The 20,930-nt window shown below is 31.6% G+C and overlaps 3 protein-coding genes across 5 annotated transcripts; all 3 read right to left on the bottom strand.

The window, feature by feature from the left end:
• Positions 1–408: 408 nt before the first annotated feature.
• UVI4 (uv-b-insensitive 4) lies at positions 409–2,638 on the bottom strand. Its single transcript, XM_022887064.2, has 2 exons — positions 2,110–2,638; positions 409–1,215 (listed from the first exon to the last, which is right to left on the bottom strand). Exons 1-2 carry the CDS (start codon positions 2,497–2,499, stop codon positions 838–840), a joined length of 768 nt encoding a protein of 255 aa, XP_022742799.2. The 5' UTR covers positions 2,500–2,638; the 3' UTR covers positions 409–837.
• A 1,279-nt stretch (positions 2,639–3,917) lies between these two features.
• LOC111293562 (ras-related protein RABA4d) lies at positions 3,918–7,779 on the bottom strand. The gene is made up of 2 exons (XM_022886300.2): positions 7,091–7,779; positions 3,918–4,607 (listed from the first exon to the last, which is right to left on the bottom strand). Exons 1-2 carry the CDS (start codon positions 7,315–7,317, stop codon positions 4,160–4,162), a joined length of 675 nt encoding a protein of 224 aa, XP_022742035.1. The 5' UTR covers positions 7,318–7,779; the 3' UTR covers positions 3,918–4,159.
• Positions 4,469–10,604, bottom strand: FBH4 (basic helix-loop-helix (bHLH) DNA-binding superfamily protein). 3 transcript variants are annotated; one of them, XR_016327711.1, is made up of 6 exons: positions 9,515–10,593; positions 8,872–9,209; positions 8,507–8,743; positions 8,355–8,423; positions 8,131–8,262; positions 4,469–4,607 (listed from the first exon to the last, which is right to left on the bottom strand). XR_016327711.1 is itself a non-coding variant. In XM_022886299.2 (5 exons), the coding sequence occupies exons 1-5, from the start codon at positions 9,948–9,950 to the stop codon at positions 8,191–8,193; spliced, it is 1,152 nt and encodes a 383-aa protein (XP_022742034.1). In that variant the 5' UTR covers positions 9,951–10,604; the 3' UTR covers positions 7,925–8,190. The 3 variants fall into 3 exon arrangements, 1 of the variants encoding a protein (XP_022742034.1); XR_002690607.2 differs by lacking the exon at positions 4,469–4,607 and adding an exon at positions 7,103–7,241; XM_022886299.2 differs by lacking the exon at positions 4,469–4,607 and having other exon boundaries at positions 7,925–8,262; positions 9,515–10,604.
• Between the last annotated feature and the right edge of the window lie 10,326 nt (positions 10,605–20,930).

The raw sequence follows: 20,930 nt of genomic DNA, 5'->3' as shown, positions 1-20,930 counted from the left end.
GATTATTTAGAAAAACCCCCTACTAATAAAATATCAATATAATTATTCTTTACTAAATTAAATCCTACAAAAAACAGTGCTTATATAGTTATAATTATATTTACTCACCACCAAAATAAAGTAATAGCTAGTTTCCTTTTTGAATTGCCTTACATGTTAATTCAACTGGCATCTTCGGCTGCATCACTTTGCCGGTGTTATTTGAGTTACTACCGTTGAATACCAATTTCAGTCCAAGCATTTGCACTGTGTGATTTAGACATTGAAAACAAAACAACCAGGGATAAGAACGGCATGAAATGAGGGGTTTAAGACACACGACATGATACAAACCCAGAGAACTATAGGAAGATCCATAGCAGTAGACGATCAGCTAGCTAAGGCAAAAGGGAAATCCCAATCTTAATCAGAAACATCCAAACATTGCACCAATTAGAACCATAAAGCATGTTGAACAAAAATTGTTAGAGCGCAAGACCAAACAAGTTGTATATCTACATGGTTTGAACCACAATCCTCCTATTCCTACACTGGTCCCTTCAAAGAATGAAGGATAGAAGAAGCATGATTGCTTATCAAGCTTACACCGGGACCTTCAGCGAGGATTGAAGGAAATTTGACTCCTGATGATCCTATAGTAAGACATTTAGCAATATGTCAACCTGTAAAAAAAAACATAGAAAGTGTCTATGCTATCTGGTAATAGTTCAAGAACGTAAACATATCATCAGAGGATGATTTTCCAGCTTCCACTGCAAGGTGTTTTGCAATCTCTAGCCTTCCAGTTGTTCTCATGATGGTCTTTATAATCCTTGTGGTTGCATGATGCACTATAGATCAACGCATTGACATCAGTGTGCAGACTTTCTTTTGTCTTTCTGCTTTCTTGGCTCCTGGAGTCCTCTTCATTTTCTGTAGTTCCTCCATGACAGCTTTTTCTACAGTGTCAATTGAGTTCAAAAGTTTTTTTGGGGGTGTAAGATGCTCTGATTCCTCAACATTCTGATTAGTGACATTAAGCAAAATCTTCGACACATTATGGACTGATAAAGGACAAGGCTTCAATCTGGCAGTTGAAGCTGGAGTAGAGAAATTGTGCTCGAGTTGAGCACCTGATGATACATTTGAATTAAGAACCCTTTCATCCTGGGATATGGGGCTCTCATTTACTGGGCCTTCACCTTCTCCTAAACAAGCTCTCCTCCTTTCAATGGCCTGCTTAAATCCTCATCAAATTTAATTATTTCAACAAAACAAGCCTAAGAAAACATCAACTCTATTTCAGCTAAAATCCTATGACTCCAACTAACCTGAATCTAATTAGGCTTCTCCCTCAAATTGAAAACCAAAAGAAATATTAAAAACTTTCCAACTTTGACGGACTCAGAAATATTCTGTTCGGTGCTCGAGTTGAACACCGAATCTAATGTGCTATATAAAGCACTCAATTGTGGTTGAAAGGGTAGGGCACCAGTGTGGCTATTTCATGGGATGGACACTGTATCAGAGCGGTGTAATGAATGGCAATCTCATTAACTCAGCTGATGAAAGCCAAATAGCAACAATTAGAGAAAAAAAATAAAGGAAAAGAAATTAAAACAACTGAAGCTAATACATCATACTGAAAATTACATAGCATAAAGACCGACAAACAGTATGCATCCATGAACCAGTTAAAACTATAAAATCCAGAGAACTAGAAAAGCCTTACAGGCAAATAGACTATCGGTGAATATGAAATACTAAGGGAACCTAGAGACAAATAAAACACACTTTACAAAAATGAAGACAATTAGATGAACATTAACCGTTTAGGGCTCCAAGGAGGTTTTTTACAAAATGTAAATAAATGTCTTTAATGAGTGACCAAAACCTAACAACCAAAGGAAATGAAACCCAGACCATGAAAGTGCATAAATCAGTGGTTGAATAGTTATAGTTTCAAGAATCTCTCATTAGCGAAACCAACTAGTGCATTTAAACAAACCAACCAAGCTTTCTTTTTTGGAAGTGAACATAAAAAATAATAATAAAGAAACAGATAAAAACCAAAATTAAAGACATGACAAAGAAGAGATAAAGAAATGTAGAACAAAAGGCGAACATTACCCTTATAACAGCAGTAATATCCCGAAGAGGAGTTCTTGGGTACCAAGAAGGTAACACACTGCCTGAAGCTCGACCCCTCCCACGGCCCGTGGAACTCGCTGTAATCGGAGTATTCTCTTTTCCAGCAGCCGGCGACCGGTAAAGATTCCGACCACGTCTGATGCCGGATCTTGGGGTCCTAAAACCGATGCCTCTGCGGAGCCCTCCACCACGCGCCGTAGAAGTAGTAACACCAACACCCATTGGCCTACGTGTAACTGCTTGTTGTACAGGGGAACCTAACAACTCCTGTGCTTCATCTGAGAGGATTCTTAAAGGCCCAGAACGTCTTCGAGCGAAGACTTCTGCCAGATCAACGGGTCTCGTGATTCTATCTCTTGACTCTGCCATTGCTTATCAACTGAGGAAAAAAATGGGGTTTCTTGATAAGGTTTGACGGCGATGAAGGGACTCTCGGCAGAGGATAAAAGGGGAAAGACAGAGAAAGCTTTGGTGTTTGGGAAAGAGGCGAATTTGGAAAATTTTTCAAAATGAAAAATGGGCGGTATGATAGGCAGAGAAAGGAGTTGAGGGGTAGTTTCGGGAAATTTTTTGGCACGTGTAAGGAATTTGCCGTTATTTTCAAGTTTCAAATTTGGGCTTTAGGCGCGTTAAGTGTGGTCGTTTTTAATTGTTCAATGTTACTCTTTTGCCCTTATCAGAGTTGAGAACTTGAGATTGGGATTCATTATCCTAATAAGATAGGTGGAGTATTTTATTAATGATTAAAAAATAATAATTACTAATTACTTAAGAATGAAACAACACAAGTATGGCCATTTCCAGGGTGCTTTTACTCGACAAAAGTAATTTGAAATGTAATCAGACCAAAGTGGGAGAAGGTTGGATGGCATAGAATTCTTTGGTTTAAATGTCATATTTCAAAGCATGCACTAATTTTCTGAATGGTTATTTAGAATAGACTCCCAAATAAGGATAGATTGAGAAAATGGGGTATGGAGATTGAGAGCAAATGTTGCTTGTGTAATGGAGCTAAATTGGGTTGAGAAAAAGCTTAAGGGGAGAGCTCTGATTTCAATCCTCTTACGTGTGACATGGAATGCTTGTCTTTGCTTGACATGGAGAAAAAAGAATCAAAGGAAGTTCAAGCAAATAGAGAAAATAAAAGTAGTTATGAACAGGTTTTATGGGTTATGGTGAATTGCATGAGATGTTAACAAATAACTATGTAATACATGGAATTTAAACTGTGAGCACTTAGAATAAACTGATAAATTATTGTATATGCTGAGAATTAGTTGAATTATATTAGAATTTTGCTACTTTGGATAAATAAAAGCAAAATTATAAAAAAAAAAAAAAACACAAGCATTTAGGTTTAGTTTGGCATTAGAAGAAGCTTTATTGAAAAAAGAAATTAAGTGTCGTGAAAAAAATATGATTAAAGATTTTTTAATGTAAAAAGTTATTGAAAATTAAAATATTTTATAAGTATAGAATAAATCATTTTTAGTATTATCTATTTATATTATATTAAAATTTATAAAAAAAAAATTATGAGACAATTATAAAAAATTACACAAAAATATGAGTTTTAGATTTAAAAATTACCGTCAAAAAACAGCTTTTTAAAGCAAATGTTTGGCATTGGACAAGCAGCCAGCCAAAAGCCGCATTTTGAGAGTCAAAAAGCTACACTAGTCAATATTAGTAGTAACGTAGGCCTCGTTTCATAATATTATGGTTTATCAATACCAATATAAATATATATATAAATATATATATATTATGGTTTATCTCAATATAAATTCCGCTTAAATATTATATATATATATATATATATATTCACTCCAATTTAATGAGCTGATCAGTATCTCGTTCTGTCAACCAAGAGTATTAATAACCTTTTCCTACAAAATACTAATATATTTTGCTTAAGAATTACACAAAAATAAACCTAAATTAACAAATCAAAAACATGGCAAAAATATATCAATACATAGTTTGGTAAAAAAAAAAAATCAATAATAACAAAGGTGGGCTGTCAACATTAGGATGATCCACAGCAGCCGCCTTTCCTTTCTGTTCGCTGCTCCTGATTAGGAACAATAATCCGGGTTCCCTTAAGAAGACCTGAACTGCCATTGGGATCTAACTCATCATTAGCAGTAAGGGTTTTCTTGCTGATTATTCGATATATCTCTGTTAGAACTGTAAAAAATGCGGTTTCAACATTGGTAGATTCTAGAGCTGATGTCTCCATGAAGAACAGGTTCTCTCTTTGAGCAAACTCTTGTGCATCTTCAGTTGGGACTGCCCTCAGGCTCCCCAAGTCACACTTGTTGCCAATGAGCATGATAACAATATTCTTATCAGCGTGGCCCCTCAATTCCTCTAGCCACCTTGCCATGTGATCAAAAGATTGACGCTTGGTCATGTCATAAACTAACATCGCCCCTACGGCTCCTCGGTAGTATGCACTTGTCACAGCCCTGTACCTGATACAAGAAAGAAAGAAAGAAAGATACTTAAGCACACCATACAATATGAGGAAACAATTAAATTGCATTAGCTCGATGCAACAAAACACAGTCCCAAGAACTCTCAATGCATCAGCCATTGCCATGTTACTTTGGCTTTTGGGACCCTAATCTATCAGTTAAAGCAATTAGGCATATACCAAAGAAGATTCAGTTTCATACTGTTTCATATAGAGTAAGCCAACAGTAAGATTACCATGTCAAAGAGAAAGATTAGCAACCTCTGCTGCAGCAGGATGTGACTAATTTTTTCAAAGCAAAGCAATTGTCATCATCAATGTATAAGAAGAACAAACGAAACAAACTGGTCAATCACATTTCTTCCTTTAAGCTAATGCATCGATTGATGTGTTTCATTATTAGATTGGATGAAATGTCCATGACCAATAATGACAATTTAGCATGCATGCTGCTTTCAACATGAGTATCTACATACCAATGAGGGTTTATGTTATAGATTCAATCTAATTCCTGCAGACCTTGTGGATCTTTTGAGATAAAAACTCACTTTCCTTCACTTTATATAGTCATAAATCCATTACATAAACTCATTGATCTGGTTGAACTTATCTTAAAATCTCAAAAGATTAACTAAATATGTTTGTCAATGTAGCATCAATCAGCTTGAGTAAAGATGACTCAATACGATCCATTAAAATTCGCTAAACACTAATTCTCTCCTACAACACCAAGTGCACTTTTCGATTTCTGATTGTGATTGTTATTCTCCCTTCAGTTTCCAAGACCTCTATATTATCAAACACTTACAATTTAAAATATCCGGCATCAATTGGCTATTACATTCAGCAAAAAGAAAAAGCAATATCAAACTATATTACTCTGCTCATCTTGTTCAGTGAGTTAATTGCTAGCCTAGGAGGTCAATTTCTATTATTTTTCAACCAATTCAGGGCTATTAGACTCGCTAAAAAGAAAGAAACAATTCAAACTAAATTACAATGATTATCTTGTTGGCACATCAATTACAAGTCTTACAAAATGCAATATTGTCAACTTCTGTTACTTCATACATGATTTGAACACGAGTATCTGTACCATGCACTCAAGAAGCAGAAGTTGAGAAAGTGGTTTTCCAGTGGAAGTGAATATTTATCCAAGCATGCAAACAGTTCTACAAATCTATGTAAGAAGAAATACACATACCCACACATAATACATGCATGCCCATTCTTGTGCAAACTCACAGTCACTGATACACAAAAATAGCTGATAGTGTAAACAATGCCAGTTAAGTGCCCAAAAATAGATGTTCAGGAATTGAACTGGATAGGCCTGCTTCATCTGAGCTTTTGACACTTCTCAATGGGCTTTTCATTCAGGATAAGAAATGGTAATCTTGAAGCTATGAAGGAAGAAAACAGATAGCTATAGAAAACAAAGGATGCATGCACATTTTAATTAGACTTTCTAGATGCAAACAGAAAATTTTGCATAGGTCCACCACAATTCAAGAAGCATGTCAAGAACACTGAAGGGCCTCAAAGAATATCAGGTATATAGGTTTTTGTTATAAGTCTCAAAAAATTCCGATAATTATTTGTGAGGTAAATAGAATTGATATTTGTACCACTAGGGCAAGCCATGGAAGACAGAATCTAGTGTAGGGTAGGTAAGAGTGAATGTTTTACATTATTTACTGTATAATCTGTGTCATGTTTACTCAATGATCAGAAATTTGTGTTTGTTCAGATGAACTAAGAAGAAATTTATCATACATGTCAAAACTATTTTAGCGTAGGACACAAGACAAAAACGCCTGATTACAACAAGACCAAGTAGAAGCTTTTCTGCTAGGAACTTCTAAGAGGATTACTCTAATCAGATCTGCTATCCTGCAGATAAAAAGATAAGCAAATGTATTCAGGAGGAAAATAAGTTTCCATCCAAAATGAAATACCATTTGGAGAAGATGGTATGCTCATGACCACGATAAAGAAGGAGAAGGGTAGAACTGAAAGCAGAATAAGGGTTCTCGTAGATGAACAAGATGATAGTCTGGTTAGACACTTGACAATGCAGATAAAATGGAAAGAGCACATACCTATCACTGACATTCAGAAAGTAAGCCAGAGTACTATATCTAGATGCAACTTGAGTTCCCTCTAGATATGAAGGATTTCCTATCAGATTAAAAATATGTAAAAAGGTATTACTTTCCTATCTGATTCTTATTTCTTTCCTACCATGCACCATTGAAACGGTTCCACCTCACTTCCAATGTATACCATTTTCCTAGTTTCCCTATCTTGAAATAGTAAAACACGTTCTGCCTATTACAAGTGTTCCAGGAATAAGTAAAAAGATAATAACATAATTGTTCCTCTACATTTTTCTATTCTAATTCTTTCGTTTCCTCAAACCTAACAATTATGCAAACAAACTAATTGAAAATTTCAGGCATATAGAAGTAAAAATCTTACCTTTCTTGTCCAGCAGTATCCCAAATCTGCGCTTTAACAGTCTTGTGATCAATGGCAAGGGTTTTAGTCTGGAATTCAACACCAATTGTGGCTTTTGAATCCACACTGAATTCGTTCCTGGCGAAACGAGCCAGCAGCTGAGATTTCCCAACTGCTGAATCCCCAATCAAAACCACTTTGAATACATAATCAATCTTTTGATTGAAATCCCCATACAAGTTTGACATTGTCAGGACCCAGCCAAAATTTCCCCCCCAAATTGATCCACCACTCAAAATCCAGAAATTAATTCGATCATAAAACCAAATAATTATATCATATAAAACAGGTGGTTACGATTAACCATGTAGATCTGGCGGGATATACAAGAAATGAAGCTTTCCATGGCTTAATTATAGATCAAAGTAAGATATGTGTAGAAGGGCAAAATAGGAATGATGGTGAATGGGAAGAAGTCAAGATGGGAATTGAAAATTAGGGTTAGGGTTAGGGTTTGAGGAAGAAGAAGGTAAGATAATTTTCGGTTTTACTGAGAACGCGTTTTTGTTAAGAGGAGAAAACACCAACGGTCAGTGCGGGACCCCATTACCGGCTTTTGCTTGTTGCAACTTTATAAGAAATGTTCTGGTGCAATGCATAGACACCGAATTTTGGTGTGGCTCCTTTTTATTAACTTTATAAACCTACCTTTTTCCCCTTTTTTTAATGTAAATTTTTCTATTTTACAATTTTTTTTTTTTTGCCAATAATCATGTAATCACGTAATCTTACATTTTAGTGATCAAATTTTAAATTATGACAATTTCAAGTATAAAAGAAAAAGATAATGAGGAATGCAATACAAAAACATTTTCCTATTCAATTTTCTCTTTATTCCATATTCCTTCAACCGGGAAGCTATCTTAGCTTACAGGATTGGAATCTTGTGATGGAAATGGATGCACCCAAACTTTTTACATCACAAAAAGGAAAAAAAAAATCTCAAAGTTTCGTCATACTTGGTTCACCACATCAAAAAAAGAGCAATAATTCAAGCATACCAAAATTCTGTACCCTTCTCTCCATTACTTTCCTCATCTTACGTACAGAAGCAAAGCAAATCATACAATTTGATTAGCGACTGGCTTCTGGATATTCAAGCACTTGCAGTTTGCACGATTGTCGCTAAGAGTCTGCATAAGAATATTATTGCAAGTGTAAGATGAAAAACAAAAGTATCAAAAAAGAATGTTCAGTTAGAAAAGCTTAGGCTCGCCTTCGGTACCTTGAACTGTTTTTGAAGATCCTTGATGTACTCCACTGCCAAATCTAACATGACTGCTGTGTTTGTTTGCTGCCAAAATAAAACCCCAAATCGGTCAGTTTCCAAATACAGAAATTTTTATGTCTAAAAGTGTTTAAGGAAAAAAATCTCACCTTGTCCATGTTGGGGACAAGCTCTTGTAGCTTTCTCATCCGTTCACTGATCCTGGTTCTTCTAACCCTTTCTGCAATGCTTCGGGGATGAGTAGCACAACCACGCTTAGCTCTAATCTTACAAGGGACTGAATCTTGAAAACGTAGAAACTTCTCCACGGCAACCATTTCATTTGAAGTCTTTGGCAGACTCAAGTGGTGAGATAATACATGAACACGACTTCGAAGATCTCCATTCTATTAACAAAGAATCACTCAGAAGTTAAAATGGATGCAGCAACAAAGAATTAATTAAGGAAGTTACAATCTTTTTTGAGGAATTAAGAAAAAAAAGAAGCTATCGTTGATATGCAACTTCATTATACCTGGGTAGAGGAAAAGAACTTCCGGTCATTATCTCGTGTCCTTTTCAAGCCATAAAAATTCTCTGTGAAGTTTGCAGAATCATTCAAAGAACCATATTGGTATCCAGCGCCATAGAATCGAGCATCACTGTTGCTATTTCCAAGTTTACCATCACCAGGGCTATTAGCCCCTATGCTTTCGTTGCCAATTTCAGAAATCTGTGACAACATGCCCAAGGAAGAAGGTAGTCTTGATGAGACGCTGATCTGATTCTTCAATCTGTTTGAAGATGGACTTATTTCTCCATTAGTACCGTTCACCCCACAGTATTTTCCCAAATCTTTCATGATGGCATAGCCTGCAATTAACTGAAAACATTTTCAGTAGTTCATCCCAGCCCCTAACTATGGATTCACTATACAAACTCAAATATCCTCGCTTCATACTTTGTTGCCGAGAAAATTTATACGAAATTTTAAATTTTCAACACTTTAAAGTTTGAAGGGTACAGGTCATTATCCAATCTTAAATGATAAGAAAAAACAACTATCGAACTAGAAAAACTAAAATTCTAAACTACTACTAAACAAAAATGTTCCAGACAAAGCATTAGAAACCTCAACAAAATAAATCGATAATAATAAATGAGAACAGTAACAATACCGTTTTGAACGGATAAGTTGGCAAAAAGTCCTGGAGGTGAGCTACTTTGCCTCATTAAGCTAGAAGTAATTGGTTTCCCTGGACTGTGATGATTCATTCCCAATAACTCATATGAGTTATCCATAGCAGAGGAGCTCGTAGCAGAGCTCTGCCTTGGATAATGAGGCGGTAACCCTGAATAACTCTGCTGCGAATTTGCATAGTTAACAGCCGCCTCTATCCCAGATTTATCCTCGATTTCGCTATCGCCGCGGCTTGAATTCATGAATCTGGATATTAATCTGTCTGAGTCGAAACCACCTTTGTTAACCCCATAATCAAGGTTGTCGACGAAATTTGCAATACGAGAACTCGGAGCCGAACGAAAACGTAATAGCCCTGAATTGGGTTGGTTGTTGTTTTGGTTATGGTAGCTTTGATGGGTACTTGAATCCATTGAAACTTCCTCTATTCTTCCCCTGTTTTGCCCTGTTTAACTCAGTTCTATTTTGTTCTGCTGTGTAGTGCTTAGAATTTAACCTAGAGAACCATTCTACGTAGCTCAAGTCGACGTACTTTAAAACGAAGAGGAAAAATCTGAGGGAATTTTAGCATCAATTTTCTGGTTCAGCTTGATTTCTAAGCAGAGTGAGACAAGAACTTGAAGAAGAAGCAACTAAAAGAAACAGCTTTTTCAATACCTTTAAAATCCCAAGCTCCCAAAACAATAAGTTGACGATGGAAGGAAGAACATACCCAATATAGAGAAAAAAAAAGCGTAAATAAATGGAATTTGAAGGTTTTGGGAGATTTGAATCTTGGCTTTTGTGAAAGAAGCGAGAAAGAGAAGGAAAGTGATGGAGAGAGAAGATAAACAAGAGCCTCAGATTTGCTCTTCACAGCACCCAAAAGAAGGAAGATCTAGAGAGAGAGAGAGAAAGAGAGCTGTTGATAGAAGTAGGAAAGACAGAGTAAGAGACGAAAGGAGGCGGCATTTATCTTCTTCTGTGCTCAAAAGTACAGGCCTATCCGATCAATCAAAGCTTCTTTCTTTCCCTCACACCGATGTTTAGTTTTTCGTCATTGCCTGTTTTACGATTATGCCCTTTCCTTTTTGCAAATTATTTTTCTTTAAACATTTATTTATTTATATCTTGCAAAAGTACCGACTAGATAAAGCATCCTCTCCTTTATTTTTTTTAAATCACTATTATATTTAGGGTTGAAAAATACATTTTTATATAAAATTTATGATTAATATTTATTTAAATTATTTTTATTTTTTATATTAAATTTAAAATTATTAAGTATCAATCAAAAAAATGCATTATTCATCTTAAAATAAAATAATAAATACTTCTTTTTTTTAATAATAAAAAACTTTCTCAAAATACTTATCCATTGATCTTCAATTTACATGCAATGTCAAAATTAAGTGCACAATTTTAATTACCTTTTGTCAAGAATGAACGACAATATGATGTAAGAATTTTCTTTTTCTTGTCCTCCCTTCTAAATATACATTTTTTATGGGCTCCTAAATATACATTATTAATAGACAAAGTACAATATAAATGAATTTATGGCTTAGCCCAAAATTTTATTATTGATCTCTTTTCCAATGTGTTTTCACACAAAATTAAAATTTGCTTTTCATCCTTTGTAATTTTTTTTTCTTAAACTTAGCCCTTTTGTAAAAAATTATATATAACACAAATTATTTCATTTAATATTAAGATACCAATTGTCACCAATGGTTATCAAAAAATATATTTGTTCATGGTTGAGTTAGTGGGCGAGTTCGACTTAACTTATGTTGGTTTTGAACATGATTTTTTGGATTTGATGAGATCGAAAAAAATTAGTATATTAATAAAAATATTTTTATTTAATTTTAAAATATTAATATAAAAAATATTTTAAGCATTTTATTAACAAATATAAAATAAATAAGTGTTTTAAGTTTTATGTTTTATGTTTTTATTTATCAAACGGGTCTTACCCGAATTACAAATATTTAAGAGTGAGTAAAAATTAGTTTGAATCAATTAAATCGATTGAGATCGAGTGAATTTGATTAATTCAATTTAGTTTATTCGGTTTTAATTATAATTGATTTTTTAAATTGATTAATTCAATTAATTTTATATTTTTATATTTAATAAATGAATTAATTGACTTTTTAATAAATAAAGGTAAAAAAATGAATTGAAGTATTTTTATTTTTTTATTTTTGCAAAATATTGTTGAATTTGTTAAATTCTTTAATGATTTAGTTTTGATTATATTTAAGTTTGAATTTTATTAAATTAAATGTGTGATTAAATAATTATTTATAACAGTAAAAAAATGATGAAAAAATTTGGTTATTTAATCAAACTGATCAAATTGAATTAATTTTTATTGGTTCGATTATGATTAATTATTTAAAAAATTTTTATCGATTCAATTATTTATTGAATGAAAATTGATTAAATTAATTATTGATTTTTTTAAACTAAACTAACCAAATTAATCAATTATTCACCCTTATGAATGTCTTTATCAAAAGGCCCTCGACTTGAAGAATATTGCTTTGTAAAACTATAAAATTAAGTAAATAAGTACGATCTTCTTAATGGTTTTGAAACATACAAAATTTTCGTTGATGTATTTTAAACATATATATCTACTCTTTTAAGATGTACAACTATGAAAGGGTTAAACATTTTGTCTAATACATTTTAAAGTTCATTTTTAATGTAAGGATTTATTTTCGATTAATAAATAATATGGCCTTTTAACTTTTAAGCAAGAGGGCAAAAGGAGAAAAGAGATGCGAAAGTGTAGGAAATCAAAATCACAACCCACAAATGAAATAAATAAATAAAAATTTTCTAATCCACGTGATTTTTAATGATAAAGATAAGTTTAGAGATTTCATCATTCAAAGATTCAAGTCTTTGATTTAGTTTATAAAAATCAATCAAGTTGATAAAAATATTATAACATTGTTTAAAAATAAAAAAAATAAATTTAAATTTTAAAAATATTAAATATTAAATATTTTTTTAAAATGATTAGGTGAGAACACTAAATTTTTGTCTATTGGGATGGGCTTAAAATATGAGTTTGCGTGCTCTTTAAGGTATTGCCTAGGGATCAAGGTCAAGGGCAAAGGTAATTGACCCGAGGCACGTCCACATTAGGATTTTAGGTGAAATTCATATTTGAATTATAACAACCATTTTATCATTAGATTTGCATAAAGAAAAATTTTTATTTATATTTTTCTTCTTATAGTTCATTTTTTACATTTGGCTAATGAATCTTCATATAAATCTACCCTTACTAATTATTTGAAGAAGAATGAAACAATTTCGTTTATGAATTCTAACTACTTTTTTAATTGATGAAATGAATTCCAGCTATTATAAATTATTGACTTACTGCTGATAATCTCAAATGATTTTTACAATACGTTTTATTTTTAATTTGATTGTCAAATATTGATAAAAAAATTTATTTGTCAAGCAACTTACTTAATATGATTTTTATTAATTTTATAAAATAATTTTTTTTGTTTTAACATTAATTTTTTAAACTTTTGAAATCTCAAACTTTTTAATTTAATTTTATGCTAAATTTATTCTCTTATATATTAATTTGTTTGTTGTTTGATTTATTTATTTGATTAATTAATTTTATATAATCTTTAAATATGATTATAATTGTTGTGTAGTAATAGCTTCGAAAAAAACCTGGCCAAAAAACTATCTTTGTAAAAAAAGTTTTAACCTTTTTTATTTTACAAAATTAGTAAGTGTAAAAAAAAAAAAGGTGGCCATAAAATAGCAGGAGTAGTTATAACTGGGAATAAAATAATGGGAAAAGGCACAAGGGTCTTATTAAACATCGGGAATTGTGTTGCGTGGAGGAACACAAACCACGGGGATAGGGCGGAAAGCACACGATAATGGAAAGCTATTGGTCCGTGATTACGCCTTGACGTCACCCGTGACTGCACCTCTTTTATGCCGTATCAGCGTATCCGATTCTCCCCCTCCGTCCTTCTTATCTTTTTCCTTCTTCCAATCACATCAGATAAACAAGCGCCGTCTTTCCAAATTTTCAGCTTTCCTCGTCAACACCCATTTTCTCATTAATTTACTATCTTACCATTTTAATATTATATAATAAATACTCCTTCTGTCTTTTTATATATATATATATATTTTTTTATATTATATATTTATTTTTTAATATTTAACATTATAAAATTAACTTTTATAAAAAAAAATTTATATTAAAATAATTTTATAAAAGTTAATACAACCTAAATATTTTAGAACAGAAAGAATAATATTTTTCTTGTTGCCTTTTTTTTTTAAATTATAAGTATAATAAACCAACTAGCTCAACTCCATAAAACCATAACAAGTTAAAACTATTAAATTAAGGTTAAAAGCTATTAAAAAATATAGGACGAAAATTAGATTAAAAAAAGAAGTGAAAGGTAGATGGAATATCAAATAGAGAGTAGAGATAGAATTTGTTTTTTACATTTTCGAAAAAAAAAATCAACTGATTTGGTGAAAACCATTTGGGTAATTATATATAATATTGGTATAAATAATTGAGTCAATGATCTAAAATTGTAAAATTAAAATATAAGAAAGCAAATCTTTGTTTTATATTTCTTTGTTATGCAATAATAAACAAGATTGATTAAAATTCAAGTATCTTAAAACATTTAAAAATGATCATAGATTAATCTACCATGTGTAATAGGATATTCGTACTTTGGTATACTTATCTTCTTTTGGATAGCTTTTTCCAGGAGAATAAATTATTAAAGGGAGAGGAAATTTAAAAACTAATATTATATCATTATCTTAATTAATTACATCACTTGAATTATCTTAGAATTTAATTTATGCGTCATTAAGAAAATGTTAATCAGTTCATTGTGGTCCCAAATTGCTCTCATGGTTTTTGTGATAAAAAAAAAAAATCCATAAAAATGATAGTGAGAGAAACAAGACAAAAGCTGGGCATTGAAGGCCTCCAATTAAAGCAGAGAGTAGTGTTTGTGTGGAGGGAAACAAAGACACGTGAGATCGCATTCGCTTCAATGGGTTTGCTACTCGCACTCCATTTTCATGGCTTTTTGTTTTTTTCTCCAATACTTTTGAGTCATTTCCACTTTTGGGCTTCATATATCCAAAAAGGGTTATAAAAAATGCTTCTAATTCAAGCAAAGATCTCTTGGTTTTGTGGTAGTTTGCTTCAACTTTCTTTTTTTTTTATACATTCGAGAAAGAGAGTGGCATGGGCCCCAATTGAACAATAATCCAACGGCAAGCGACCTCTTTGATTTTTTTTTTGAATAATTTGTAATTTTATTATCTAAAATAATAATTTACTATTATCAATCAACAATTTATATAATTTCATCTACTGCCTTGATTACTATATAAATATATATTTTTTAAAACTCTATTTCTCACGTAAATTTTTATTTACATTACAAATATAATATTTTTTAACTCTATCAATCTCAATTGTATCACTTTTTTTTATTATTCTAAAAATTTATCTTTCGTTACTTTTTATAGTAGCAAATTATCTCTAGTTTCTTTTACTTCAAATTAGATAAATGTATGCAATCCATGCCAATCTCAACCTGCTTACAACTCAATGAAAATTTTTTTCTTAATCAGATATTTTTTTATGTAAATTACAGAGCTGTAAATTTTGTTTCCACACAATTTTAAAGTAATTGCAACTAAATGAGATATGACTCTAGTCTCATCCTCTTTGCATAGCACACAGCTTCTTTTTATTTGTTGTAATCCCTCGTGTGTTCAATTTATCTTTGGTGGGGTGTCTGTTTAATATCGTATCCAAGCTATGATTGCATGTTTGGGTACGTACAGCTTACACCGTATTAGCTTGTGCCACACTACCTTCATCTGTATCGGTCTCGATTTTTTATGCAGACATCCAATTTAGTTCAGGTTTAGATCAATTTGATTTGATCCAAATAGGTAGGTATATGTTTTATTTTTTATTATTTTTAGTCTATTTCTACTTTATTTTTATTTTTATTATTTTATATATTTTTTTTTTATTTTAGTTATTTACTTATTTATTAATATGTATATATCTTTATTATTATTATAATTATTTTTTTTATTCTTCTGTTAATATTTTTGTATATCAGATTATATATTTAATTTTAATTATCTGTTAAGTTTCCTGATTTATCTGATTTATTTTCTGTTGATTATTTATTTATTTATTTATTTTTAATTTTTTTTTATTTATCTGACTTGGATTGGGATTCAATCAATTAGAGTCCAGATTGGACTCAAAGATTGAATCCCTGTCCAAAGAGGAATTGGGATTGATCAGAAACTCCTAATTAATCCATATAAAAAGGACCTCATGGAACAAGAACAGAACACAGAAAAATCAATGAGTAAAAGCTACTGATTTGAGAGAAAAGAAGCATATAGAAGAGTTTTTGAAGGCTAAAGGAAGGTTGAGAAGTGTTAGAATAGCTGTGGGAATCGGAAATAATTTTTTTTAGAGATTTTTGGCTAAAATTTTTCTGGAAATTTCTGGAAAATTTCCAGATTTCGATGATTTTTTCGACGAAGGTTGAATTTTTCGACGATAATTTCGATCAACTTTGAAGTTTCCGGCGAGCTGCCTAGTTTTCGGTGAAGAATCCCAGAAACCGACCAACTTTCGACCAACTTCCGGCGAAAAATCCAGATTCCGGTCACAAGTCCCAGAATCCGGTGAATATTCAACCGGAGTTCTTGAGCAGTTTAGAGAGAAGCAGGAGAAAAGGGAAAGAAGAGAGAGAGAGAGGAGATGACTGCCTTATATACCCTCTCAAAACGACGTCGTTTTGGCCTTAAGTGACCTAGAGGATCCGCGCGTTTTACCGAGATCCGATCCGATCCGCGCGTGTACCCCCTTTCCTGACCCGCGCGTGTACCCCCGTCCGAGTCGATAGTCGAGCCGAGCCAGGTTTTCAAGCCGCTTCTTCGAGCCGTTTTCTCTTCCTTGAGCCGAGTCGAGCCGTATTCTGAGTCGCCCAGTTTTTTTTATTTTTTTGAATTTTGTTTATTTTTTGTTTATTTATTAGATTATGTTTATTTAGTATTCTTTTTACCTTTATTTTATTTTTTTTAATTTTTGTTTTACTTTTCTTTATTTTATTTCATTATTATTTTTTTTCCACTTTTATTTTGTGTTATTATTTTATTTTCTTCAAAAAAAATCAAAAAAAATATTTTTGGGGAAAAGTTGAAAGTATCAATTTTTCTTGAAAATCAAAGTTTCCAAAAATATTTTTGAGAAAAAGTTGAAAGTATCAATTTTTCTTAAAAATAAAATTTCAAAAAAAAGTTTTTTTGAAAAAAAGTTGAAAGTATCAATTTTCTTTAAAAATCAAAGTTTTCAAAAATATTTTTGGAAAAAAGTTGAAAGTATCAATTTTTCTTAAAAATCAAAGTTTTCAAAAATATTTTTGGAAAAAAGTTGAAAGTATCAATTTTTCTTAAAAATAAAATTTCAAAAAAGGGGTTTTTTTGAGAAAAAGTTGAAAGTATCAATTTTTCTTGAAAATAAAATTTCAAAAAAAAGTTTTTTTGAGGAAAAGTTGAAATCAAAAAAATGTTTTTTTGAGGAAAAGTTAAAAGTATCAATTTTCCTTGAAAATCAAAGTTTCAAAAGAAAAAAATATTTTTTGGGAAAAAGTTGAAAGTATCAATTTTTCTTAAAAAATAAATTTCACAAAAATCGATTTTTGGGGAAAAGTTAAAAGTATCAATTTTTCCTACACAAAAAAAAAAATCATTCTTTTCTTTCTTTTTATTTTGATTTTGATTTTGATTTTTTTTCTTTAAATAATCTGATGACGGAGCCTCTGCAAGTGAAACAGTAGTTTTTCTTGCATACTCTTGAGGTGAGGGAATTTTTTCAATTTTCTGCTAAAAGTATTAGAGTCAATTGAGAATAATTTTTAATAATTAATCACTTGGTAAAATTTTAAGGCTTATTGGATAACACAAAATTATGCTGATACTATCTTTTGATGGGCGTTGTGAGGGTGTTATAACCTTCTTCACACGTAACCGAACTCCCGAACCCTGTTCTGATTAGTAGACCTGAACCTATTCTTTAAGGGACCCTTAAACTTAGGTGTTCCCTTAAAAGACAGATTCTTTAGGTGACCAATCGCACCTAAATAAAAAAGATTGATGACGACTCCCTTAAATTAATGTCTAACGATAAATCTCCAGATCTAGACGTTATGACACTTTCCATATAATTGTAATCGAGTTTCCAGTTCCTCTCACATTCCATTGCATGCCTTCCTTTGATTGCACCAAAAATCGAGTGGCATGTCTCCTCATTTGTAATAATTTTTTTATCCTCTAACTGCTACTTTGTCTAATAGGCACCTCCCAAAAATCGAACTCTTTGATTTTCTTGTTCTTTTCCTTTTTTTTAGTGGTCTTAGGATCTCTTAACACATTTGGTATTCACTATTATAGCAAGATAGTACTCTGCTAATTTCAAACTTTAGGTCCTGTCATTTATTTAAATATTTAACAATAAATTTAAATTAAATATGCTTAAGTGAGAGAGTTGAGGAACTAGAGTTGGACTTTGCGCAAGCCTTTAACAAGTTAAATAAGCTTGATTCGATCCAATTTAATGTATAAACATTTTTAATTGTTGTTAGCATGAAATGAACATTTCAATTTAAAAAATTTAATAAAAACTATTAAATATTTATTTTTTAAACATATATCAAACAAATTTTATATCATAAATTTAATATACAGTTTTTTAGTATTAAATTTGGTAAATTTATCAAATAGCACATTAGTCGAGTAACAACCTTTTCCACGCATGTGATCTGGGTTTAATTCTTGAAAATGTGCTTTTGTATTAAGATAATTCATTAAAAAAAAAAAAGACTTGTCAACATTAGAAACGTATCATCCAATTAAAACATAAGCTAAGTACTCAATTTAAAATTAAATATTTTGGTTATTACTCAATTCAAAATTAAATATTTTAATTTACATAAATAAAAATTAAACATTATCGAATATTTACAATTAAAAATATATTTAAATAAAAATTTATGCTTATTTCACACATGCCGTTAATCTAATAAAAATAACAATTAAATGAAAAATGCAGTCATGTGTCATTTTTTTAATGGTTAAGTTTTATTTTAAATAAAAATTAAAAATAATTCAAAAATCGAGATTTATTTTTTAGAAAAAAATCATTTTTATTTATTTTTACTATTTTAAATACAATTTAAAAATACAAAGTAAGAAAATAAAAATTAAAAGTTCTGAAATTTTTTTACGCAACACAATTATTAAAATTTTAAATTACTCAATATTAATATATATAAAAAAAAAGGTACCAATCAATACTATGATACCTACGAAATTAAAAAATTCACAATTAAACCACATAAATTTTTGTTTATCCAAAAATTTTAAATTAAAACATGCATAAAAAAACAGAAAATTGAAACCAATGATCTAGCATCAACCCAGTTATAAAGCCCAAAGATCATAAACCCATTAGAAATTCACCAATATTCCATAATTTGAATCGTAATTACCTAAACCCATTGTCAAAATATCTAGAAACGACCCGTTTGAAATCAAGCCCTGTGCATCTGTCTGTATCTGCTATTACAGAGTCTGCTGCATCTGTCAAAACTATTGTCAAAAGTCCCAATTACCCAAACCCAACCCATTGTCAAAATATCCGAAAATCTCTAATCTGAACTGTACTAATCCGTTTGAAATCAATAGTCATGGAGACTCCGCTTGAAACCCAGAGGTGGACTGCTCTAAATGGGTCCCAAGAGGCGCCTAGTTCGCAAATTGAGCGGCAGCGATTTCGATTTCGGTTAAGAGAGGGAGTCGAATAAAGAAAAAAAATTAAATAAAAAAAAAACCCTTTGTAAGAATAGAACAATGGGAGGTATTATAGAAAAACAAAAGTTGAGGGGAGAAAAATATGAAATTAGGACAAAAAATTTGTGGAAAGAAAGAAGACAGAAAAGTTGTGTTCTTATGAAACTGATTTTTTTTTTTTTCGGGGGGTTGTGGAAATAAATCTCTATCAATATATAACTAAATCACACAAATAAATAACGTGTAAGATACATACATAAATTTTTTTATTTAGATATATCTTTAATTATAAATATTAAATAATAATTTATTTTTATTTGTATAAATTAAAATATTTAATTTTAAATTAAATAACCATCCACATGTTTAATCTTAAATTAAATATTTAACCTAAAACATATCATAAGTTTACAACAACAAGGATTCAAATAGACTCCCATAGTTGAGTGTTCCTTCAACTTCTTTAGCAGGCTACTGCATGTGTCACGGATCGAGATTTAAGCTTCGAATTTACGTGATTTCAGGACTTGGGCATTCACCCTTTCGGCATCTCGGATCAGTCTTTTGATCACGGTTCACACCCTTGTGAGGTATTATCCGCTCTGGCTCTCCTGGCCTCACGATTTTATCTTACAAAAGGCGCCTCACAAGGAAAAGGTGATGTGAACCCTTTTATACCCCAGTGACCTTCCTATTATGTTCGATGTGGAATTCAGGACTCCTTCTTAGGTCCGTGATATTCTCCTGCACCCAACCTCTTGACGCTTTCGTCACGGAGGCTGGCTACCCTGCCTACCTCCCTCAAGACGTTCGGCGTGGATCGAACGGTTTAGGGTTGGCTCTGATACCACTTGTCATGGATCGAGACTTAAGCTCCGAATCCGCGCGGCTCTGGGACCCGAGCATTCACCCTTCCGGCGTCTCGGATCAGCCTTCCTGCCACGGTTCACACCCTTGTGAGGTATTATTCGCTCTGGCTTTCCTGACCTCACGGTTTTGTCCTACAAAAGGTGCCTCATAAGGAAGAGGTGGTGTGAACCCTTTTATACCCCAATGACCCTCCTATTATGTTCGATGTGAGATTCAGGACTCCTCCTTAAGTCCGTGACACATGGGTTAGACAACACACTAAGCCTATGAGTTAACTCTTGAGTAGGATTTTTCAAAGTCGAGTTTGGTTTAAAATATTATTTTAATTTAATTTAATTTTTAAATATATATTTAAAAATATTAAAATATAAATATAAATATAAAGTTTTTTACTATTCTAATACTATTTTTAACAGTCACGAGTCTAAATGAATTTTAATTAACCCATAAAATTAAATTTTGAACAAATTTTAGAAAATGTTAATTGAGTTGGACTCCTAAATGTCTCTATTTTTTAAAGTTCATGAAGAATGATTAATAATGCATCATGCTCCACTTGCTTTCTAACAAAACGTCTTTATGGAAATTAATGATTAATTTTTCTTTTACATTTA

Source organism: Durio zibethinus, chromosome 14, assembly GCF_047325235.1.
Source record: "Durio zibethinus cultivar Kanyao isolate XHJ-2024 chromosome 14, ASM4732523v1, whole genome shotgun sequence".
In the NCBI taxonomy this organism is placed as follows: Eukaryota; Viridiplantae; Streptophyta; class Magnoliopsida; order Malvales; family Malvaceae; genus Durio; species Durio zibethinus.
The sequence above is the reverse complement of the archived record's forward strand: the minus strand, read 5'-3'. Positions and strand labels throughout refer to the sequence as shown.

Coding starts and splice junctions, on each gene's coding strand:
- LOC111293562 (XM_022886300.2), bottom strand. CDS start 7,317: ATGTCAAACTTGTATGGGGATTTCAATCAAAAGATTGATTATGTATTC. Junction 4,608..7,090: donor GATACTGCTGGACAAGAAAG/GTAAGATTTTTA, acceptor TTCTTGTATCAG/GTACAGGGCTGTGACAAGTG.
- UVI4 (XM_022887064.2), bottom strand. CDS start 2,499: ATGGCAGAGTCAAGAGATAGAATCACGAGACCCGTTGATCTGGCAGAA. Junction 1,216..2,109: donor ATATTACTGCTGTTATAAGG/GTAATGTTCGCC, acceptor GGATTTAAGCAG/GCCATTGAAAGGAGGAGAGC.
- FBH4 (XM_022886299.2), bottom strand. CDS start 9,950: ATGGATTCAAGTACCCATCAAAGCTACCATAACCAAAACAACAACCAA. Junction 8,744..8,871: donor AGTTCTTTTCCTCTACCCAG/GTATAATGAAGT, acceptor CTTTGTTAATAG/AATGGAGATCTTCGAAGTCG. Junction 8,263..8,354: donor ATCTTCAAAAACAGTTCAAG/GTACCGAAGGCG, acceptor ATTCTTATGCAG/ACTCTTAGCGACAATCGTGC.